Here is a 26,418-nt window from a genome sequence, read left to right as displayed (position 1 = left end):
GAAGGGAACCAGATATAACACACACCTGACTAAGCTTTTAATATACTCAAGCTGAAAAAGTCAATTGTTCTCTTGGTAAAATACTAAAATAGGGTAATATAAATAATTGTTCAAATAGATTTCTGTGATTAAACACATGCAAAATAGAAAGTAATAAATAAATATTTTCTTTAGAAAACTGCCAACTGCCATACATCTGCTCCTTTTCATATAATAATGGTGGCTATGAATTAGCAAAATAAAACACAGAAAAAGCATACAAAACATACACTCAATGCAAAATCCATTTGTTAGCTCATGACCATGCAAAGACTGTAAATAATGATTTTCTTTTTTCACTCTCGCACATAGAAGAGTACCTCCCATTTGCTGTCAGTGGAATTACAACAGTGTAAAACAAGGCAAAATGGCAGGAAAATCAGACCCGATCATTAATCTTTTTAAAGATATTTTAAACTACCTGAGCAGTGCAACCGAATTTGACCTTAAGTTGGTAAATTGCATTTAAAGCAGGACTTAATGTTTTTGCATAGTAATTCTGGATCTTTCAAGACAATCAGGCCATTTATGATGCCCAGGCAATACATTATGGTCCATTAGCTAATTTTTTGTTCATCCTTCTGTATTTAAGAAAACAAAAATGACTGTACCTTGAACTGATAGATTTTAGACACTCTGTGCAAAGTACTAGCCCAAAACCTAACCTACTTGATATAGCATCTCTTGAAATCTTATTTGCAAAATTAATTCTAATTGGCTGAATACCGTGTTCTGTCACATGGAATGAAAACCGGTTGAAGAGCTGTAAACAAAGGTTAATATCAGCCAACAGCATATCACACTGAGGGGAGCCACAAAGTTTACTGTGTGTTATTGTATTTAACTTCTATATTAATGAGAGCTAAGACTAATTTGTGAGGTGCTGTAATCAACCAAAGAGACAAAAAAATATTTTTAGGGATCTGAAGAAGTTATAAAATGATTAGATGCTGTAGGAGAATATTTGGCTTGAGAAAACGCAATCTTGTATACCACAGGAAAAAAGTAATCAGAAGAGAGAATTTCAGTGGGAACTCTGGAAAGTTACAGTGCTGACACAGATACTTAGTGAGGAGGATAGGGAACTAATCTGTGTGTTACAGCTCATGCACACATATGCTGAGGCAATGCGCAGTGAAGCGGCAATAAAAACTCAGTGTCAGTATCTGTGGTACTAATGTGTACTTAAAAGACTCCAATCATTAATACCACAGCACTGTATTTATTCTCACAATGCCTCTATGAGATAGGGAAATACTGTTATCCTCATCTTTCTCATAAGAAATTTAAGCACAAAGGGGAGTATCCAAAGCAACTCACTTCTGGTCATTTGTGTAGCTATAACTTTAATTCTGTGGCTAAATATGAGGTGCAAAGGGGTGTAACTCCCACCGAAGGCACTGGAATTGCTCATGTAAATGTTAGGTCTGAATACAGGCTCAGCTCAGGATGAAAAACATTAAACACAGGAAATTCACAATCAGTTCCCGCACATCCTTGGCATGCTTTAATGTCATCAGACAGAAGTGGGCAGCAAATGGAGCCTTCAGCTGAGGATCCTCCTCCTCCTGCTGCCATCTCACGCTCCCCAGAATGTCGTTCTGCAGAGACCCTTCCTGGCATAAGAAGGATGAGACTCCTCTGGAGTCCCTCATCTTCATGGGCAGCTTCACAGAGAGGTCATTGTAATGGGAAACACGTCTCTCACCCAGGGCCTACTGACCACGCGATTCGGGCAGGGACTTCAGGAATGGCTAAGCCTCGTGAACGGAGATGGCTGGGGGCCACACGCCCTACATCAGCCACTGGTCCAGCAGCTTCAGTGAAGCAATGCTCATATAACAGCACCCCCTTACAGATTTCCATTTGGAGTCAGCAGTCTGTGCGGTCATTCCTTCTTATGCTCTCTGTAGACTACTTCAAATTTAATTTGAAAGAGAAATACAGTAAAATAGAATGTAACATGGTATGAAATATCTCTTAAAACCAGACTGAAAATCTTGAAATAACTTTGAAAAAGGGGAATGCCCTTTTATGGAAATCACTACACAGTTACTTTTGGCCAGCTCCTTAGTTGGTGTAAAAACCCATTCTTCTATTGAATTTAGTGCACCTCTAAAACACCTGAGGATCTTGCCCTTGCTGATAAAAAACAAGAAGTCATCATTAAGTTTAATACTACAATAATGTCCTCAAAACTGGCAGATACTGTGGAGGTACTGTGGTCAATTCTGGTCTATCATAATCTGGGTTTAAAGCACTTTCTTGTCAACTGCCTGATGTCTGTGCTTCTGCTAGCTGTTGTAGAACTGCATTCACATTTCTAATTTAAAGATGGTTTTCATTTCTTGGTTGCTGTACAATAAAAAAATTAGACCAGTGGCCTGGACCTACAGTTGATGGACTATCCCAAGGTTGTTTAATTCAAAACTCCTAAATCAAAAGTGTCTCTCAGTTTAGGATGATGTTTAAAGGTCAGAACGGCCTTTCCCCAGCCAGGAAAATACTTCCAGTAAACTCGTGAACAAAACACAGAGGAAAATGTCAGTTACAATAGTTTGAAGTGTCACTAAAATGCTGCAGTAAGATAATGGGACAGACGTTCACATTTTGGACATGACTGTGACTAAGTCTACTCATCAATCATTATTAAATACAGTCTTATTTGCTGGTGCTAATCATGGTTCAATACCATCCAATTGACTTCATTGGGATTTTGAATGGATAGGCCACAGAAGAATCAAAGCCTTCATAAAAAATGTTCTTAATTAGGGAAATATGCAAACAAAACTATGCAAAAATTATGCAAACTTATTATGCTGAGATTGAAATTAAACATACATTTTAATGGTAGGAAAAAATAAAACTAAATGTTGGCAAATCAAGTAGCTTGCTTATAAGAGGGATAAAATATAGCCATTCAATATAAATTTGTTTGATGTAAAATTTCAGTGCCTAATTCTTGGAATTGGCTTACAGATGACATTTGCCTTTGTAACAAATTCAGATAAGAAATTTCAGCCCCCAGTAACACTGCGAGCTGCTCATTTCTGCCTGTGTGAATTTCTGGTCCTCTCTTCCTGTGCCAATACAACTGTCCATGGGGCCATACTATGAATCAGATGACTGAAATGACCAGAGTCCTGTTTCCAGGAAAACAAAAAGTTACTCAAAACAGATCATTCTGTGCCATAAAGATTCTAATAGTCACAAATAACATCCTTAATGAAAAAGGAAATACTGCAGATAAATTTCTCTCTCTTAAACTAGCAGTAAGAATAATTACCTGTTCTGAATTTCTCCTTCAAGACAACTCTGTAAGAATACCAGTTATTTTCTGTTTACTCCACTTTTCCTTTTGGTTTTGCTGGCTATTATATTCCCTGAACTCTTCTATCCTAGTTGTATCCTACTTACACCTGAAAGATGTCTTACATCTAGATGTGTCTTCAATTTGAGATCATTCCTCTATCAATTTGGCAAAGTATTACCAATAAGGAAATGTAACTTCTAAATTTGAGACAAAATAATTCATGTAGAAGAGTGAACTTAATCAAAGTAGTTTATGCTTTAGCTTGGGCATAAACTAATGCCCATAAACTATTCTTAATTATTGCAACTGGCAAATGAGTTCACTATTACTTTGTTTTTCCTTTAAAGGCCAAAGTATAGTGCCATTTAGTAAAGTTTCCTCTGATGTTATCCTTAGATTTATACAGGTTAACAAGAACAGTAAAAATAATAACTATTATGTACTTGTGATTGCATTTTCTCTTGGTATCTCAAAAGAGTATATGCTTTTATTTGGGTCTTTCAAACCATAAAAGCATATGCTTGAAGGCATCTCTGTTCAACATGTCCTTTTTGGACAAGAGAGCTCCTTTAAGGTGTCCGTACTTCCAGCTTCCATCTCACACAATAGTTTGCTGTCCTCTTAGTTATGAATTACAATAATTTGCAAGGCCATGCCGTAACTGGCATATGACCATCCATAAAGTGGATTAGGCAAAAGACTTTGGTTAAAAAATACAGTTCGGACAGTGGTCCAAAACTCTGCAACAGAAATTCCTGCAAGGACCAAGAACTTCTTAAGGTAGCTTTGCCGATAAGAGATAGAAACCATGGCCTAAAATGCAGAGCAAGTAAGTACAGGCTATGCTATTAATCACAATGTGCAGAAGCAAGCCAGCCTAGGAAGACAGGAAACAAAAAGCCATCTCCCTTTACTCCAACTACATTCACAAAGGACTGTAGTTCATCTGCTCTGAAAAACAAAGGCATGTGCTGAATTTGAATTAGCTGACTGGAGTTAAAAAGCAACAAAGTCAGGCCAGTTTTGGTTTAAAGTCGGGTTAACAATTCCTAAATTGTCTATAGATGGGAACTTGAGCTATGAACACTATTTAAAATTCAGGCTGCCTTATCATCATTGTTTTTTAAATCAAATTCTCTGGTTGGGCTAATCAGCCCAGGTAAAGAATGCGTGTGTGTGTGCATATACAAATGTATATGTGTACTCATGTTTTTGGCAATATAGACCACCAGACCTTGATTACCTATGAGCAGCAGACAAAGCAACTAACAGCTATTCTTCCACTGCAGATAGAGGCTCTAGCCAGGTCACAAGTACCAGGGCACCTCTTATATGCTTCTCTTCCTGCAACTCAACTCTTCTGCCCCAGCATCCTTTCATGGAGCCAGTATGGGGCTACCTGAAGAACCAGGTGCAGACATTGATCTGGGCTGAAAAAAAAAACCAACCTTTTTGCATTTTTTTTTTAAACTGGGATCAGCTTTGTGTTCCAGATCACCTCTGGTCCCAAAAATTATTGCACCCTGATAACTGATGGTACATCATGAAAGTCAGAATGCATCACTCTGGGCAGGAGCTGCTTAACCTCCCCTTGCTGCCACTGACAGAAATATCTGGGTAACCTTTTCCTCAGGGTGGCTACATTTCTCCTGTCTTCCTGACAGCCTTGCCCCACAGCTCATTAAAATAATTCAGTCTTAAGTAACTTGCCTTAGGTCACTCAGGAAAGTCTATGATAGAACCAAGAATAGAAACCTGATCACTCTTAGGAAAGAATGGGATTACTTACATGACTAAATGACTTGGTTTCTTAAGCCTTTGCACGTTTGGGTCTTCTATTCGTTTTACAGAGAAAATCTCTTGTACAAAAAGTACAATACAATTTTTAAATAAAGTTTGGAGAATGCATTGCTAACATGAAATACTTTTGTTTTGACATGGAAAGTTTACCTTACTGGAAGATTTGTATGGTAAGCATGAAAGGTAAAATTCCTGTTTCAAATTCCTACTTATAGCAATTACTCCACATGCTTTCTCATATTCTCATTTTGGTATCTTCTTTTTAAAATATGTTTTTGAGATTCAAGATTATTTGTTGGGTATCAGTATATGCATATAACAGCTTTTTTTTTTTCCTGTAGGTCTCTGATTTAACAGCCTAATAGACTGAGATCGGTAAAATGTTTCCTCAGTGACACTCATGTAGAACATGTAAGCATTTTACGAAGAGCTTAATTTCATTGTGTTCTAAGGTATAAAACATGTAAACAGAGGGCTTGCTTAATGGAAAAAAAGTTTTAGGCTACAATATATGCATAAGGGTTATTTTCATTTTATATAAACAGAAATGAAAAGAAAAAATATTCTTTCATAATAAATAAATACAACATGACAAAGGTTACAATTGAAGGGATTACAAATGACAGAAGCCAACATAAAAACTTTCAATATCGTACTTTTACTTTAATATGAAGACATTATTATCAAAGGAAAATACTTGAGAAACGCTTTGATAAAAATAATCTCATGCTATCTTTGAAGCGGTTTCATTTATTTTACTACCCACTGTGTTCCTTATCAGAAGGCCAAGTATAAGAAGTTTCCTAGTTTATGATTAGGAAAGAATCTGATAGATTAGAAGACTCAATTGAAGTTGGACATAATAAGTATTAAAGTATTACATGACATTAATCCTGCCATTCCATTACTCTCTCAATCATTGTGCACAGACTAATTATTCTGAAGCCAGTGTTCAGGAGAAAATAGAAACATACTTACACTGGGTTGGAGTAATCTCTTTATTGCATCAACAAGGCTAGCTCTGTACTGGTCCAGAAACAGGCTGACATGGAGAAGAGAACAGAATCCAGATTAAAATGGGTTTTCAATTCTAATGATACTAATGCAGATAAGTACAAGGCTAATTACATATGTTTACACAATGCTGTAAAAGAGAAACTGTGGTCTACATTTCTGTCCAGTTCAGATACTTTTAAATATAAAAAAATACATAAAACCAAATATAATCTATACTAAAGCTAAAATATCAGCATGAATCAGATCTTTATATAGCTGAAATTCACAGATCACATATGCTAGCTATTGAAGTACTACCATATCAGAAATCAGGATCAATATACAAAGTTAACATTTTACATGTTTTTTTATACAAGGTGAGGTGGAGTTTTTTAAAGTATTTTCTATTGTATTTCAGGTGTTACTGTTAAGGGTATTTTTTTTCCCTTTTACCTTCACAGTTGTGGCATTAATCCATTATTATCTGTTATGCATATTTGTTCTATTTATATATCTGTCCCTATAAAGATTTACAAGCCCCTACCCCTCTCTCCCTCAACCGCTGTTCAAATACAATGACCCAGATGGTACAGAGTTGTCCTCTCTCAAGAGTGAAATCCTTCATCTCCAGCACGGGTCCCACAAGGATAGCAGCAGAGTCAATTTTCCCATGCAATGTTGCCAACATGCTCAGCCCTATTTTGGTGTGATTACCTCATGATTTGAGGGGATAATTCATTCTTCATGCCCCTCAGTACCTTAATGTATATACTAATAGTGGCGACCAGGGTGCCAATCACTCTTGACTAGATATTTGTGGACATGTAGTTACTGTGGATGAGAGTGCATTTACAATGGTTAGTGAACAACCATCGGATAGCAACTGATGCCTTTCAGTTCAGTCCTTACTACCATGGGCTGCATTTATATTGTTGATTCAGATAAGAAACTCTATCAAGCAGGCCACAAATAATGTGATTCTTTCTTCATCATTTTTCATGCTTTCTCTGTAATAAAACTGCTTCCCAGCCTGCGTCAAGCTCAAGTTCCACACTACACGGCATTTTGTCCATTCTTTATGATATTTTTCTATACTCCCCTTTCCTTTCTTCTCAAACATCTCTTTCTGAAGAAGAAAGATGTAATTTTGAAGGTAATTTTTTCCCAGGTTTAAAATTTCTAACAGAATATAAAGACTATATAAAACCACTGAAGAGAAAAAAGTGGTCTGCCAACCGCATGCCAGTCATCAAGAACAGAACACGTGTGGATATTTAGGTAAGGACACTCCACAGCTACCAAGGAGAATACAATATTACATATCATAGGGTCAAGCAGCTGTGTAAGAGCTGTGAATTTTTGCTACTCAGGAAAAAAAAAAGTCTATCAGAAAACTTGTCAATGACCAAATTCCATCAGTAAAAACTGGCAGAAAATCACATTGTTGAGAAAATATGGTGGACTGGGTATCCATACGTTTCTTAAAGAACATTTCATAGAGAAGTATGACCTTTTGAATTTCTTCTTAAGACATTGAAGTACTACCTAACAATTTCTCTGGTAGCCTGCCCACAAGAAAATTTAAACTTTAGCAATTGACATGATGGCTGCTCCTCAGCCTCGATTAATCTTACTGGAAGAACCTTACTGAAAAAATGCGTGTTTAAATTTAATTCATTGAAACAGTAGCTGATAGCGCTAATGTCTCCTGGGAGTTTTAATCACATTCACCTCAGGTAGATCCCTATGCAGACAGATACCATAAGACACTACTTCACCAGGAACTTAGCCACCTGCAGAAGAGGTGGAATACAGTGCATGAGTTCTCTCTCAAAAGAATCACTAAAAATAATTAATTTTCTTCAACATGAAACATCGCAAGCATGCACACATTTAAGACTTGCTGAGATCCTGTGTAGACAGACATACATGCCAAAAGAAAAATGCACTTACAATATTTTTATTTTTGAAACCAGTGTAGTGGAAACACAATTTTGGGGCAGCTTACCAGTGCTAAAATTCCTTTTTCATGGACCTGAGTACCATTCTCTCTTTTTACAATGAGATAGGGGCACAACTGCTGCTACCAATCTTGTTCCTTTACAATGAAAGAACCACAGGTCTTTGTTCACCAGAAACTGAGTGTCTGAGAACTTAAAATGGCTACATGACCTGCCAAGAGATTAGAAAACTTCAATAATACCTTTTCTGGCCGACTCCCACTTGATATTTTGGTGGAATGGGAGGTAGACTCTTAGCCATGATAGCTTAGGAAACCCAGATAACCTGGGACAGTTGCCCTGGCTCTGCTCCCAAGTTGTCCCTGCCCTCCAAAAGGCCCGTCCTTGGGAACAGGACCTACTTCAACTGGAAATAGTCTCCAATATTGTGATTTCCAGCCTGTTGCTCTGTGAGCCACATACTCTGACCAGAGGGAGAAGAGAAGGCTGGAAGCGGTGTTAATGCAATGCAGTGACTCCAGGGAACATATCTGTCCTCCCTCTGAGTCCCAAGATGAATGAGGAAAATCCTGAAGAAGTCGCTAGATAATCTGTGCTGCAGGCAGGGCCAGCACAGGATTTGGCCCACGCAAGGAGATTTAGTCATGCAATTTCTCTTACTGGTACAATTTCTATGACTAAATATTACCATAGCATACTAAAAACGTACCCGAGAGAATCCTTTAAAGCTCACAACAGCTCAGGGAAATTAAATAATGTATTGTTCTAAACCATTCTCACTCGGTTCTCATACCTGAGTTCAAATTTGGCTTAGCTCACCATTACTTTAGTGGCAATGTCTCATGTTTATGTAGGAAAGACGCTGTGAAAGCAGTAGCTCGGGACAGGAATAGCAAGGGTTTCTTGGGTCAGCAAGGAAGTTTCGGAGCACAGCCATAGAGAGGCAAGAACAGAGTTTATGATTTGGCCTTTGTTTAGACAGTGCTCTTAACCTGTGAAATCTGGATGAACAGGCAGGCAATCTTGTCACCTCCTTCTTCTTGTTTTCTTTAAATTTTAAATTACCATTAAAACCAAAATGAAAGTTTATACCAAAACTATATGGAAGTAACATTAAGCCACAAGGAAACAAATTAAAAAACCAAGTCGATTCTCAGTTTGCTACATGCTGATATCCTTTTATCTTGTGCCTCACAACAAGGGGCATATACTTATATTTTATAGGCTATGATGTGAATGAATTAAAAGAGCTTAGTTTACAGGTGTACTTCAGACATGATTACATTTATGTACAGTGCCTAGTGTATAGAGCCCTTTATCTTTTTGTTTGCCTTCAACTACACGGCTGACAAACTGAAAAAACCCTTACTTCCATGTCGTCAGATTTCAATGCACTTAAAAGTGTGTGCAAGAAATCAGGCTTAAAATGAACAATAAATTTGAACTGAAGAAGGACAGAGATCTTACTGCATTCCTGCAAAAAGATTTCCTTATATTAAATGAAATAGTAACAGAGAGAAAATGGACATATTTTAAGATATTTAAAGAACACTTTCAGTTCAGTTCTGCATTCCTGGTGAATCCACAACTCCCCATGACTTCAACAAAAATCTCAGCAGTGAAAATAATGTGGGATAGACCTGCCCCCAGCGTCTGTTGTGCAAATACTTATGCATGTGTCAAACTTTAACACCACAATCAGTCTAAGTAAGTAGAGTGGGATATTATGTATTTCCAAAATGATATGGGGATCTAGACCTTATACTGTCTCTACATTAAAATTATTTGTGAAAACTTGTTTCACAAGAACGTGAAAGACAAAGATTTTTCTGTTGGCTCAGTCCTACTGACCTTGACTCTCTCCTTGGATTAAAAATCTCAGCAACTTTTTTCTTAATAAAGAAAAGGATATACGCTTTCTTTTAAATAATCAGAAATCCGAGGCTCTCAAGAGCTTTGGAAGAGTCCTTTTTTTGGCCTGTCTATACAGGCACCTGTTATTTCTCCTCCTCTATTCATACTCACTCATACAATTCCAGCACCTGCTTGACTTTATATCCACAATTGTAGGTCAAATGAAAGTCTAAAATTCTGGCAGCCCTCACCTGGCCTTAAAACTCCCCCTCAAAAATATGAGGTGCATGGATATACTTTAAAAACTCCATTATTTCAGTACTTTTTTCCAGTGTATCCTTCTTCCAGGTGTGGCCTCACCAAGATTTTTTTTTTTCTTTATTTTTATCTCATAGTTGACATTTTACAAGTTATTTCGGAACTGCTGAACCATGAAACTATTTTTATTGTCAAAATCCTGAATGGTTAAATAATGACTAGCTTTCACAGTTTGCCTCTTATTTATTTTATAATCTAGTTGAGCTACTAAATTTAGCTGTTAACTAATAGACTGTCTGTTCTGGGAAATAACTTATTTTCCACCCCTGCACACAACGTTTATGAAAGTCTGACTGTAAATATATGAATATAAACATATCGCTGCTTGTTGTAATCATGTACATTTTTACTTGAACCTCCATGTGGATTTGGAATATGTTTATGAATAGAGCTTGTTTTCATGTAAATGGGATCAAGCAGTACCACTGGTTAGCTATTCAGAGAATCAGACAATATCACCCTTGCTGGAAATACTTCAATAAAAATTTATCCATGTACCTAATATTTGAACTCAGATTTTTTGCTTTCTAGCTCTCTGTTCTAATCCCAGATTTTATTGACTGACAATGAGCTATATGATGGTGTTAGACTAAATGCAATCTATTCTATCTGTTTTTATCGCTGCATACTTCAGGTTTCAGCCAAGGAGCTATAAGAAAAGAGATTTTTTTTTTTTTTTCCTCTTCAATGGCAGCCCAAAAAATTCAGAGAGCGAAAATCCTGCCAACAGTTCTCAAGCCAATTCTATATCTCGGAAGAGAAATACATGAAAATGAAAAGAAGATTCGAGTTTGATAAAGCATGGAACATTTTTTCCCCCAGCCTTTTCATGTACCAGAAAACCTAGTGTCCATAACTAAAAGAATGATTTCTAAAAGAAACAAACAATGTAGGGATTTTCATGCTTATTAAACTATATATATGGGCACTTGCAATAAGAAAATAGAGACAATTTGTGAATAAAAACACATGCTTTAAACTAACCTGCACATTTCTATTTATTTTTTAGAAATCTATAAATATTTATACACTTACCTGCATCTTAAGTGCTTCAAAATAAATGTACAAAATGCAGGGATTGCAAATGCATTATGTATTTTACCTGTCATGTTTGATTCTTTGTTTCCTAAAGAAACTACACTATTTCCAAACAGACTGGGAGGAGTATTAGGCAAGAATATTTCTCATACTGAAAAAAACAACTTAAGTCTTGCTCCACTCTGCTGTACTCCCAGCACAAATAGGATGACATGGTGTGAGTATCAAGAATACAAGAGATGGCACAGCCAGGTTGTTTTGATATTTGTGTGAAGAACAAATTTAACTCTAAATCTCTTGGCAAGACCTTGCTTCACCCACATAATCTGGAGAACATCCATATGTGAGCCTTGTCTAAGCCTCCGAGAAGACTGCTGCCCTCCTGCTCATGTCCGCCAGCACTCTGATCTGACTTTCATACTTAATCTGATCTAATCCTGTCCAGTATTAACTTCATCTGTGCAATGAAACCTGGAGTATCCATTCTAATATTTGGTGAGGAAGGCATTTACTAAATTACTTGCTGAAATCATATGGTGTTGTTTATCTCCTTATTTTAATCAGATGATGCATCTCTGAGGCACATTATCAGCGATTAGTTAGAAACCCTTCTCTGTCCTTTTTGAGAACAAAGAACTTTTCTGAAATTAAATGCTAAGAGAAATGAAGCACTGTTGCATTCTGTCAACAAATAGGTATTAGAAAAAGGAAAACAGATGACTAAATACACTTTCTCCAGTGCTATACAAAACCAATAACTTTTCTGAAATAAGAAGAGTTTGCTGAAGTAGCAAAATATCAAACAAACAAACAAAAAACCTTTAGAGGAGTATTTTATCAGAAGTCACTTAAAAAGACAACAGACAGCTTCGTACCTCCCTTTGCCTTTTTCCTTTAACTATTTCTTAGTAAGGTACAGAAATCTGCTGAACTGAGCTGTCCTAGGAAGTCCCTGTTTTCAGAATTTGGTCTCTCACAATAGTTATGTGCGATAAAACATAAACAGCTTTTTCCATTTTGGGCATTTAAAGGGTCAAGAGCAAATATTCATGAAGGAAAGACAGATTAATTTTGAAATATCTACTCTCCTAAATGAAATTTACACTTCTCTTTTTACACTGTCTCCATTTATATAACAGAAATAATTAATAATGTACCATTTTTAAAGTTAGCATGCAGCAAATATAGCACAGCACAATTCTGCAAATCTAGTATCAGAAAAGGGTTGTGTCAATAATCAAATCTATTTGCATAAATTATCAAAACAATATACCATATTGTAACATGTATACCTTTTCATAAATTAAAAGTGCTGTACTCTCATTTTTTTACTGAGAGTTCTCTTACAATTAACATGTGCCTGTGTAAATAATATAAAGCTTATGTCTACAAATATTGCTGTCAAAGTGATTTAAGAAACAGAATGTGATGGGGGAAAAAAGATTTCGAAAACCTTTTTTATCTCAGAAAGATTTTCCGGGGAGCAAAAAATATATCCCCTTATATCAATAGTCAGATCTTTCCTAAGAAGTAAGCTAATTGAGCTGTTTGTGTTGATAAACTCCCTTTTCTCCAGACTGTTCCTCACTGAGCCATAATTATTTGCAATTTGCCTAAGTCGTCCATTTACTGATACGTCAAGCATGAAACAGAGGCAATTCCAGAAAATGGAAATGCTTCTCAAAATCAATCTTTGGGAAATAATGTGGTAGAAGTTACTGTGTGATAGAAGACTACCTTATAACTGTCACATGGAGATGAATATTAATTTGTTGAGGTTAAGGTGGCTTTGTGCTTCATTTGTTGACTTTGCTTAGCCATCAGCAAGCAGCACAGTACAATTACTCCAGCAAAGCTATTTTTCTAACGTGAGTTTTATGATTTTTATGTACTTACCAGTCAGCACACATAACAATGTCAAAATGTCCTTCCAGTTGAGAGACATCTGTCTCATTATCCCATCGTAAAATGCTAGAGGAAAAAAAGATTTAAAAAAAAAAAAAAAGAAAAGAAAAAAGGACTTACATCTTTCATCTTGAGATTTTTAAAGTATTAATATTATTCTTATGTGACACAGAAGTGTTTTAAAAAGTACACACTCGTTACTTTCAAAAATGAATGTAAAAATATTATTCTGTACATTGCTAAGGTTTTAAATGTCAAAGCTAAAGAGCTGGTTTTTTATTACAACAGAAAGGCAATCCACACAGATTCTGACGAGTGGATCACCAACAAATATGCATTTCTGAATTAGTGGCACATGTACGGCTTCAGATTTTTACCCCGTAACACCACTGCATGAGGAAGTGAAGTCAAAGTATCGACAATCTGAATGAAACACAAATTTGCAGAATAGATGTGAATTCGTGGAGCTCCGTTACATCTGGCAGGCAAGTCAGTTGTGCTTCTCATTGATGAAGTGAGCATTCACTTGGGCTGGAGGGAGGAGGGACAGGGTGAAAAAATGCCAAGCTGAACTTCAATGCCAGCTATGTTGCCTCAAGGAAGCTTAAAAATACAGCAGTGCTGACTTTGTCAACACCTATTCCCTCATAGGTGGTAAGTTATTTAATTCTAAGGTACCCAATACTAGGTAAAAATGCACATATGTACAAAGTTCTTCTTTGTTTATAAATGCTGCCAATTTATGTAGCTGCCACAAAGAATTTCAGTACTTTGTTCCCATTTAAAAAACATCAACTAGTATTGGAATTTACTGCATACTTAAAATATCATTACCCTGAAGATTTGAAGCTGCATTTCTATTTCTAGGCTATTTTTAAAAAAAGAATCTATCCTTCTTTTTCATTTCCTGGTTATTTATAATAGAAAGTAGATAAATATTTATGGGAAAAGCACTTCTGGGGGAAGGGTCTAATCTGATCTTGTCAGGTTGTGCATGCTTATCTCAGTTTTGTATGAGTCTTGACCAAATAGACCCTTTAGTCTTCCCGCAGCTATAATCTACTTCTGGTTAAAAGCCATCTCCATTCACATCCTACTCCTAATATTTAACCGAGGATCAGTTATAATGTGTTCATTCAGAAATGTTCCCTAAGTGTACATTAAAAAAGGAAATTTTATACATCAACTATACCATACGCAAAAAAGGCTTGTATATACGTAGATAGATATAGAGCCATGAAGAATTAAGGTACCACAATACGTGTGTACACATGCACAGACACAAAATTTGAAAGAGAATGCTTTTAAAACATGGAAATTATGAAAGCACAGGCCCAGTTGGTTGGGAAAGCTTTGATTATGTGGGGCTCAGTGTAACTGAACAGATCAGGACTCATTAGCCCATTTGCCCTCCTGGAATTTACTGTGACAATCCAAAGAGAGAAAAGAGTAGATTAATTTAATTTTTCCCCCTCAAATTGAAAGTATTCCAGATTTTAGAAGCCTAGGTAGCTTTGCACACTGGCACGCAGCAGGCATCCAGTAGTGGAAAGTGACAAAGGAGAGTTCTCACTCTCAGCTGCTGGCTGCCTGCTGGCTACCAGCAGCTTTTTCAACCCTGTTTCCGTGGAAACTTAGGTTAGAATGGTGAAAATTAGGTAAAGGTAAGTTTTGTGGGTTTAAAGCACGCACTCTAATACTTTAAGAATCCTGAAGCAGAACTGGAAATTGGTAGATGAACTGTGAGCCTTAAAAGGCCACCTTTGGTTCTCATTGCTACAGAAACAGAGATCTGATCAGTACCACTATAGGGATTTGAATTACGATTTTTTTAACCCGTATATTTACTATACTTCACACATGCAGTTTGGAAGGCAGCACAGGTGCCTCCTCCTGGAAAAAAAAACAAACCACAAACTCTCTCATGTTGCTGTCAGGTTCCCCGCTGAGCATCCAAAATACAGCATTTTCTGTATACACGTACTGTAGGCACAAAGGAGTTTGTGTGGGTAGGTAAAAGCTCAGAAACCATAATGCTGAGCAAAATATGGAATCGACAAGTTGCCAGGAGCATGAGCAGCGGTGCAACGTGACTGGCATGTGTGCTGTTAGGAGTGAGCTAAGGGCCCCACATCCAGCCATAAACCTGTCTTCTTCCATTTTCCTGATCTAGCACCAGGGCTGTTCTTGGTCTCTACCTCCAGTACAGTTGCATTCCTGAAGACATGATAATTATGCAAAGGTCAATGATAAATTTACACACAAGATTTTCAAAATCAACTTTGGTGTAAATTTTCAAAAGGTACAGCAAAATCTTTATTCCTGTGGGGAAATAACCATTTAAACTAGAGAAAATTTCTATAAAATAAATATCAACAGGACTCATTCTGATCTCACTCAGGATGTATGCACACTGGTGGGAGAGATGCAACTACAAGGTGTATATATTTATCCATGCTATCTTTAGCCAAGTGCAAGCATGACTAGTCAGGGAAGCACAGCTAGGGTATGTGAAGCTCAGTACAGGCTGCAGCCTCCAAAACTGTTTCGGTTGCTAACTCTGGGCTACCATATCTACGCTGTTATCCGTTTAATGCTTCCACAAATATGCATGAGCTGCAATCAAACATCTGCACCTGCACCTGTAAAGCAGACATGCCCCTGCATATCAGGGAATCAGAAACAATTCTGCTCAGAGTCAGCATTATTACATCATTAACACTGATGTCAGAATCAGCCTGATTCTGAATCAGAATCAGCTATGTTGAATTCTAGTGCTAATGAAAGTACTGAATCAGAGCCAGGACATATATAAATACCATCAACTAGCCACACAAGTTCTTGTAATCCAAACACAATTCCTGAGTGTGAAGTACAGAAAAATGCACTGATATTGCAAAACAACTCTGAGAAAGGTAAAGATATATGTATCTAAATGCATGTATCTATATGTAGTAAGGGGGTAAAGAACAGTAATTTTTTCAGGGATTATTGAGGATGTGACTCTCGAACTTAGTGGTCAGACCTGAAAGAAATACCAAAGGCACCATGAAGTAAGGGCTGATTGCATTTCCATTTAAAGAAAAGCACTGCTAGGAAACCCAGAAAAGTGTTAGCAACAGAAATCTGAAAATCTCAGTCTTTATGAAGTTTCCTTGAAAAAAAATAGATGTAAGTGTAAAAATACCATACCACAAAAAGTCTTTTAAATCACCAGTATCATGTTGAGTGCCAACATGAAAAAAATGCAAGCCTTGTTAATATTTTCATCTTGTTCCCTTTCCAGTAATGCTAAATTAATGGACATAAACCACTTCTTTCTATTACCACTTTTCTTCCAGCAAAGTAAGACATTTTAAAGTTATAATATTTTTATGTCTTTCTTTTGAGGGAAGACGCTATATAGTACTAACAGCTGAAATTATTTTGTAACTTTGAAAAATGTGCTTTACTTTGTATTTCTGCCCAAGCCACACCTTCAATGGCTTTTTTGTAAAGAAAAAAGAAAAAACCCAAGATATTTAAGGTTGTGTAAAGCCCACTCTTGACATTATTTTGTGCTGGCTTATTTAACTCATGCAGGTTTAGTTCCTTGCAATTGGAAATAGGCAACTCAGTTTCAGCGGAAAAGGGTCTGAAACCCCCTGGAAATAAAAAACAGTCTGGGAGCTTTTTTTGGCTACAACAAGAAGATTAAAAAATGAAATAGGATGCAAGGGAAAAACACTACTGCACTGTTCAGCTACTACTTAGGTCAAACTGATGGTGGCTGAAACTTGGTACCCGCTAATGGCTGCTTTATGGCCTGTATCAAATGAATTTGACCAGTTTTCAGAGCAAAAGTACCGACGTCACAAACCTATTACTATAATTAGCAATCTTGATGGCAGTCCTAGCGAAAAGGACAAGGACTGAATGAGCTATGGAGAATGAACTATCCTCTCACATGCAGAGGTGGCTTTTCCAGGTCAGGGATAAAGCATACTATCAAAATAGTCTGAGAAAATATGTACCGATGCTTTAGTTTCCTAGGCTGTCAACCTTACACCATTCTAAAGCAGCAAATTCATTAAAAAAACCCCAAACAACACACACCACAAACAATCAAAGCATTTTTTTCTTTTTTCCTCCTGATTTATCTTTTAAATTGACAAGGAAGCCAGAAAATGTGATTAGGTCAAGACAGAAAGAATTGTAATGATAATAGAACAAAAAGATCAACTAAGAAAATAGGGACTTTAAGTACTACCAACATACCCCCAGATACCCCCTTGTATTTCAAAGAAAAAAACCCACAACAAAATAGCAAATGTAACGGGGATAATTATGGCAGCCAAAGCTGCACTTCTCGTGTACAGTAATTCTAATTTATGGAGGATAGCCTGACAAATGTCGACACTCTTTTTCTTACACTGGTAAAGTATCTCAGCAATCTACAACAAAAGACCTGATTTTACCAGGTTTTTATTTCTCATGCAAAATTCCTCATTACTATTATTATTCAACTTCTGTTATTCAGTGTTTGTCTTCCTAGTGTGTCTAGGCAGGTAACTTACATGAGAAAAAACAGGTTAAGTCTCTGATGATTGTTAAAACTTGAAACATTTCCAAGTCCCTCTGAGATGTTCTAGTGATGAATGGCATAGGATAGAGTAGCTCTCAAGTTAGCTGAAAAGTAGTTGTGCAGATAAAGATAAAAAAATCAAAATTAGAGGAAAGGACAAAAGACACAAAAGCCTTACTTGCTTTAAAATGTATTAGTAGTTTTAATAAAGATAAAAAAATTTGTCCCACTTAGCAGATGAACAGCTACCAAGAACCCCTATCTACCCACCTCTTCTTTTCATATTTTAATTTAGGCTTCAGTCTTAGAAAAGCATTGTCATTGGTAAGTATACAGGTTCAGGTAAAAGATCTTGTCTGGGGGTTTGTACGACTTTTTCTATGACATTAACCAAGCAAGTTCATTAACACATTAACAAAAGGCATCAGGTTGTTTCTCCACACCTTGATCTTTGTTTGAGATTCCTCAGTTTTGTATAAAGATCAAGAAGATGGATTTTAATTTAGTGACAGAGGCAATGTGTACACCTATCATTACAACTCCTTGGAGGAGTCTTGCAAATTTGCCTACTATAATTTCCCCATCTTTCTCATTATATTCTCATTAGGTTGCTCTTATTTCTCCACCTTCTTTCACCTTCTGCCTTTCTTATCTTCACTGCTTCACTTTGCTTTGTATTCTTACCCATTATCTCATTCCCTACAGTGCATACCTGGTTTGAAGGAACCAAGGTTAAATTTTCAACCACAGGTACCCAACATCAACCATTCTCCAATTTCTAAGCAGTTTGAATGTGATATTTACAAGTGCCGATGGACATGTCCTTCTAACAATCTCCTTGCAGTTTTCGGCAACTTCCATGTCATTTATCTACTCTTGTCAAAGTATACCGATGGTTTTTCTTAGCTGGGCTCAAACTCTGCACTTTATCCTCATTCTCCTGGACTTTTCTTCTCTCTTCAGCCCAGTAAAATCTTGCTATTCATTAGAATTTTTAATACCACTATTTTATGTTTGGTTTGTTTGTTTTTTTTTTTAATTGTCTCTTAGTGTTTTTTCAGTGTGCTTTTCTAAAGATTGTCTTCAGACCTTTCCCACATTTCTGATAATTTCACAATGTTCCACCTCAACCTCTTCTTCCTCTGAATTTTACTTCTGGGCTCTCCCATCCATAAAAGCTTAACCCAACTACCCACTTCTCTACTCCACTCTGTGTATCCAGACTCACAACTCAGTATTTTTCACAGCCTCAGTGAGAGAGAAGCTCATCACCTCTGAAGTACAGCAAGGCATCATTGTTATCACCTTTTATTGATCCCTTGGGACATAACCATTAATTCCAGTCTGTAATCTAGATTTATCTTAGACCTTCCTCTATATTTGCATACCTCAGGTCTGTTCAGATTTTGTTTATTCTCTCTGCATAGCATCTCTCAGAAGTTTCTTATCTACCCACTCAACTTACACTCTTGACCATGTCATCATCACTTACATCTTAGCATCACAATATTGTTCTCTCTGCTCTTGGAAAATGCAGTCTTGCCCTATTAATATTTATTCAGTAGGCTGCTGCAAAGATTGTTTTTCTTGCCTACAACCCTGATCGTGTCATCTTTCTCTTTGTACTCCTCCAGGTAAGTTGCAAGTCTTCTTTTCCAAATGCTTCACAACAGTTCACTTCCCTTTTTTTCTCTCTCACTCAATATTGAAACGACAAGTCCCTTCTTTAATCAACCCTAATGTCAGTCTACATCTCCCACTTAACTTTTCAAGCAAGGACCTTCACAGTTTTCTTCCACTATGTTATCCATGAACATCCACAAACTTACTCCATTATCCTTGAAACTCTCCTTTAAAATAGTGCCTACAAAATCTGAAAGGAGGCTAGGCCGCTCTTGGGCCTCCAACTCCATCTATCATGCTGACTACAGTTATCCTTGCTATCCTTCCTCACCATATCTATCTCTGGTCTTAGACCATAGATTCTCTAACACAAACTGCTTTTTTGCTTTGTTTTTATACAATGCCCAGTACAACAATTCATGATGAAACTTCATCACATTAATGTGCTAACACAAAAGAAGAAAAACCACCAAAACCAACTATGGGTCCCTTCTAACTTGGGATATTCTGTGATTTCATGATTCTATCTAGGTTTTCCTGCCTAAAAGTTCCTTTTTAAAAGTGTATCATAAAGTTACGTACTTCCCATATTCCTGATTCTGAGAACATATTTTCTCTTTCTTATTCTGTACAGCATATTTTGCTAAAATTCAGATGGGAACATTACAGTTTTGTCTTTAAAAATAACAGTCCTAACACTTACACACTTGCTGCATATCAAAAGCTACTAAATTTTTGGGCCATAATAAATAGACTGCATGTAAATACAACTGTTGCAGAATAAAGTTTCCCATTTTGTAGACACACCACAGCCCAACATTCAGCACAAGTGTGGCTATTTTTTTAAAAGAAGTGAGAATATCTGGTATAAAAATGTTATTAATAAAAAAATACCACTGGTGTTTGTGAATTTGCCTTTTCACATCCTTCCTCTGCAATAATACATTCTAAATCAGTCTTTATTTAGGAGATTGGCCACTGGTTTTAGCAAGGTTTATGTAGTACATTATGCACAAAATGGATTGTTCTCACATTCTAATTCAGACTGATACGGTATAAAAAAATATATCATTTCAAAATGCAAGGCAGCATAAGCACATGTGGCACAACCATACTGGTAGGATCAGTGAATGAAAGCTTTGTAAAAGTTCGTTTTGTGTAAAAATATGAAGGAAAAGAAGACAGTTTCTTGCTCTGTGAAAATAGTCTATCCATGAATACGGGGAGAATAATAAAGGGAGCAAGAAGGAAAAAAAAAAATGTGAAGTGAACCAGGCAGGTCCAAAAGGACGGAATGGGAGGAAAAATTAAAAACAGCAGAGAAGATGTAATTCACAGGTACTTAAATTCTGAGGGCAGAAGGGACCACAATAGACATCCAAGATTTCAAATTTCTGTATCAAGCCCATATATCTCAGGAAATTAATACACGTGTTTCAGAAAGATATCCAACTTGATTTAAACACATTCACTGCTTAAGAAACTACCGCTCCCCATGGAAAGATGTTCTAATGTATTATCATTCTCCCTGTCAAATCTCATTTTTTTCTAGACTGAATTTGTCTAGCTTCAATTTCTACATCTTGTTAGGTACTTGTAACCTAGATTAAAGAGTGATCTTCTATTAAAGATTTTTTTTTTCCCCACATGAGACTTTCAGATCAAAATCAATTCATTTCTTAACAATCAAGTCATTTCTTTGACAAGTTAAGTAAACAGAGCTCTTTAACTCTCTCATTTCCAGACTCTAATTCTTCTGCCTCTTTCCTGAACCCCATTCATTTTCAGTATCCTCGGTTAACGTTTGAATAACTTACTACTAATTGAATATTAACAAAGATAATACTGTAAGCATCATTCTGTCAAAATTTAAAAGTTTGTCCCAACTTTCCTATCTCTGTGGCAAAGACCAGCCAAGAGTGCCTGTGAAAGAGAGAGTATACTGAAAGTGTGTAAAATGTACTTGATGACTGCCTATGAAGGTAGAGCCAAGGTAGACAAGGAAGGGTAGACAAAGGTACAGTGGTAACCACATGAACCAGGAAGCAATGTAAAAGTTGGCTAAAAAGATGGATACACAAAAGAGCATAGGAATAAACCAAATAATCTTTGATTCTCGTGCACATTTTCCTTTAAAACCCTGGGAAAAAAGATATAAGTTTTCGCATATCAGTGGTCTCCACCTAGTCTTTCTGTCCAGTCCAAGAGAGTATAAGAGGAATAGTTTTACCAAAAGCATCTTCTTTAAGTTGAGAGGAGACCATCATAAAATAGCCAAGGATTTGAGCAAGAATTATTTAAAATAATGCAATGGTATACTTTTAGCTAGCACCTAGCTTTTCTCCCTGTTCTTCCAAACACATAAAAATGTCTCTACAAAGCTTGCTAACTTTTCAGTTTTTTCTCTTTATATATTTTTATCTGGTCACATAAAGAAGACAGACAAAACTACAATGCAATTTAAATTAAACTGCAACTTTATTAAGTCAACACAACTGAGTGAAATACACAAATAGGAGAGGCTTGGAAGTTGGTGAAAGTCAGCTGGTATGGCCAAACAGTAAAGAAGATTACTAGAAACAAGATGTCATTCCTCCAAAAGTTGAAGTTGCACCCAAATGAAAAAAGGATCACAAACTTAGAAAATTAAATATAAGAATAAAATTAGGCAGGCCAAAAAAGAGTGTACTCTTTTTTTTGTTCTAAATCTTCCTGCCACCGATAATCAGGGTATAGAATGAGCACTCACAGAGGATTACAACATTTCAGAGAGGTGAAATTAATTCTTTACATCAGTGTTCATTGTAGAAGAAACTGAAGACAATTTCATCACAGAAGCCTTTTTTGATATGTCTTCTGTAAAAGGAAGTCCTGCTTTATAAACCTTGAGCTCTTCAAACGTGTCAACAAGGATTCAGATAAAGGTGATCTGGTTAACACAGGCTGCTTCTGATTCCAAAAGGCTATTGGCAAAGACCCTCACCAACAACATTTAAGGAAAGTAGACAGCCACTGGAGGAGTCCTGGCATGGCTAAATAATAGAACAAAAGACAGGGAACAGGGTAGTAGTAAATGGTCAGTTCTCACAATGGAGGGAGATAATCAGTGGCGTTCCCCTGCGACCTGTTCTGTTCAACATGTTTACAAGACATGAGCACTGAGGTGGCAAAGTTTGCTGGTGTTAAGAAGTTATTCAAGATAGTAAGGAAAAGAGCAGACTGTGAAGAATTGCAGAAGGATGAAACTGAGTAATTGGACAATAAAATGACAGATGAAATTCAGTGTGGATAAATGCAAAGTGCACAACAGGAAAAATAATTCTGGCTCGATAAAGAAAATGAAGGTCTCCAAACTGACCATCACTGGAAAGCTCCTGATGTTGTGACAGACAGTGTCATGAAAATATTAGCTCAGTGCTCAACTGCAGTCAAAAAGGCACATCACTGTTAGGCATTTTTAGAAGAGGAACAGAAAGCATAATTATTCCACTACATATATCTATCATTTATGCACACTTTGAATGCAGTGCTGATCACTCTCATCTGAAAATGAGTAGACTGACATTGGAAAAGGTATAGAGCAGGTCAAGTATGATCAGAGGTACAGAATGGTTTCCACCTGCGTTGAGTTTTCTGTGATAGAGAGCTAGAAATTCACAATGAGCATGAACAGACAGACCGTTCATTGTTTCTTCCCACACATACATAAAGTGATCAAATTAAGAGAGCAGGAACCAGGAGCCTTTTCTTTCTAACCAAAGAGCAGGAAATGTTCCTTTTGGCAGCTTCCTCCTTGCCAATAGATGCTGTCATGCAAGAGCGTTACATAAGGAGATTGGAAAGGCAGTTGGAAGAAAGGGATTCCTTTAGGGTTGCTAAGCTGACAAACACAAGTTCAATAAATATGTTTTTAAAAAGTTTGAATTTAGCAACACTCAGGTCATTTTGATGAATGAAAACAGAGAGAGAGTCTTTACTAAGGCTGTCCTACACTGATGGAACCTGTTACATGACCAGTCGAAATCAGGAAGGTTAGAAAGTTGGCATATTTGAAGAACGTTGCAGTAAGGTAACATATTCATATGTTGGCAGTTACAGAGAAAGATATAACATAAGAATGGAATCGGGACAATATAGTTCAGTGCTCTGGCACTGAGACCTCATCCACTATTATACTGGATGCCGTTTAGTCTTTAGAAAGACTTTTTTTCTTTTTAGGTTTAATTCTGGAAGCTTGTAAATTCATTACATTTGTAAGGTACACTAAAATCTCAGATAAGACTATAACCTATCTGTTAACCTTTAAGGAGAAGGAATTGTCACTTTTGGTCACACGGTCGTACATTCTTGATGTGGGTTCTAATGTTGACTATAGAATGAACAAAGAGTATATGATACATTATTACTAATCAAATCAAAGGGTGCATCACGCCACAAGCATTTCTCTCACTGACTTGATGTTATATGTACTTGTTTACACTCTTACGTGGAATGTAATCTCTCTGAGGCAACTCTTAGCAAAACAATAGACTTGTCCACAGCTAAAACTCACAGGTCCCATATCAGAAATAAGTATACAAATTTTGTTCTTAACAGATTCGGTCTTCTCAGACAAGGGAATCTGATGGAAGAACAAATTCTGTGTAGGTAAGAGAGACAGAGTCTGTTAACCTTTAGCATATACTGCAGAGCCTTCCTCTTTGATAAAGCTTTTCCATCATGACATTTGTAATAACAACAATTTTTCAAAATTCTACTACCCAAACCCCTGTTTCAGCAAGATTTCCACATTAAAGTAAAGAGGATAAAAAAAGCAGAGATTCCTTGACTATGTTATTGCTAATTTAATCATTGGTGGACGTGTTCAAAACAATGATATAATGCATGTCAAACTAATAACAGTTGATGGTACAAAGACTGCTATCAGGATAACTCATATGCTAAGTTATGGGGTAAACAACGTGATTCATGGATAATTTTTGAACTGTGAAAAAAATAAAATCGTCAAACCCATACACAGCATTAATTCACCCTACTATGGCAATTCATTATTTGTAACTTGGTGGCATTACTGTACCTGTTTCCAGTAAGCGTAAGCAAGAAATTCTGAACATACTCATGGAAGCTAAAAATAAAATAGAATTGTATATTCACTGCTGAAGTAAACTGTTTACTAAATATCTATTATTACATTACAACACATAATATGACAAACTGCCAGTTTGGCTTACATTACTGTACTTTTAAACAATAATCAAGAGTTGGCAGAGAGCTAGATAAGTGCTCATTTACTGCATTTTGTATAAATCTAAATAAATAAATGTATGGCAGGTTGTCCTAATCTAACTTCTCTTGGCTGATACTGGATTGTTCCTTTTTGCACCATACATTTTTTGGTATATTTTCCAAGTCTAGACTTAAATGTCTGAAACAGTAACAAACTGACTCTCATACTCATAATTTCTGCTTCACGTGCAAGAAAAAAAGTACAAGATCCCGACGTGAGATGAAGGCGCAGTGAGAAGGGTCTATTCTGAATTATCTTTTATATGGAAAGAACCTTCTAACTTTGCACTTGCAAGACCGGACACTGTTTAAATGATACGTTAGAGTGATGAACATGCCTTCTCCAGATTAATGTTGCAGTAAGTCACTTAAATACATCACTATATTCCTTTGCCTGCAAGCTCTGATCAACGTAAAAGAAGTCACCTAATGTCACTTTGCATGCCAGTATTGCATTCTTCCCTACAAAACACTACATTTTCTTGTGTTCTGTCCCCGCCCCGCCCTTATCATTACCATTATATAACTAAGGTTTTTGGTTGTAGGAAAAGTGAATCAGGGTTACGGTAATATTTCAGATTTTACATCAGCCTTTTAGTTTCTTCAAGGCCTTGAGAAGTGATCAAATAACTTTGTTACTGCCTTCATCACATGTCATTATTGAATCTGAAGGACTGATCCATCCATTAGCACTTCTCAAATAACTAACCAAAGCATAACACCTTAATTTTGACAGGAGAAATCAACTATTAGTGTGTATAAGATAGAGAAATGCAAGATGATCATTATTTTTGGGATTAGAGAGTCATTTGAATACTTATTTTATAAAACTTTACACTGTTACAACAAATCTGCAAAAGCCTTAAGAATGTAGAATTAAAAATCAAATTATGTGTTTATTATAATGAGCCTTATGTTTTGATGCAGTACTTCACTTTATTTTGTAATTTAATTATTTTATTTATGCAAATAAGGCCCAAAATGCTATTGCACTCAAGAAGTTAAACACTTGACATTTTTACTCCTTAAAATGCAACATTTTATGATGTCTAGATATGTTTATTAATTAGTGATTATTAACACCCAGTAAACAACATCATGTCTTGTAAAAACACAATCTTTCTTCACAGCGTGAGGCTGAAATCTATTATTCACTGATTCCATATGCTGAAATACACTCAAATGATCACAAATGACCTTAAGCATTAGATAAATGTAAATGAGGACAGGGTAGAAAATGTGCTTTTGATTGATATCTAAAAGACCAGGTTTGAAGTCTTGACAAGGGATGAAATCTGAAATCTCATATAAAGTAGACGGCAACTGGCAATCTACAAAATCAAAGCTGCTGGATGGACGTACCACACAGCCTCTCCTCAGCAGGGATGAGTGTCTGAGGCTGCTCACAAGAAGTGTTCAGCACATGGAACCTGAAAGACCATTCCTGGGGCCTGCGTGGCCTTTGTCTACTTGGCAGGCACTTATTAGGATGCAGAGATATATCTCTAAGTTATATGCACGTACACCCTAATGAAGGCAGAATTTTTCTAACCCTAAGTGCTCACTTAAAAGAACTTCTCTATGTAGAATGGCTACATAAGCATAGGGATAAATGATGTGAATGATAGCCATTAAAATTGTATGGGTTTAACCCTCTATGTTAATAAGCTTATTCTGCTGTAACAGCTTGCCTTTCTCAGCCTTTTTGCAGCTTTACTTTT

General features: G+C 36.5%; 1 protein-coding gene across 1 annotated transcript in view; it reads right to left on the bottom strand.

The window, feature by feature from the left end:
• Positions 1-26,418, bottom strand: part of CAMKMT (calmodulin-lysine N-methyltransferase) — a gene marked incomplete at both ends in the record, with an annotated part of 220,940 nt that overhangs the window by 6,400 nt on the left and 188,122 nt on the right. The window contains 2 exons of the mRNA XM_082306402.1: positions 6,131-6,194; positions 13,216-13,290. Coding sequence (XP_082162528.1) covers positions 6,131-6,194; positions 13,216-13,290 — 139 coding nt within the window. The remainder of the gene's footprint in view (positions 1-6,130; positions 6,195-13,215; positions 13,291-26,418) is intronic.

The sequence above is a fragment of the Platalea leucorodia genome, assembly GCF_965183815.1.
Source record: "Platalea leucorodia genome assembly, chromosome: 3".
NCBI classification, from domain to species: domain Eukaryota; kingdom Metazoa; phylum Chordata; class Aves; order Pelecaniformes; family Threskiornithidae; genus Platalea; species Platalea leucorodia.
This window is presented reverse-complemented; position numbering and strand designations above follow the sequence as displayed.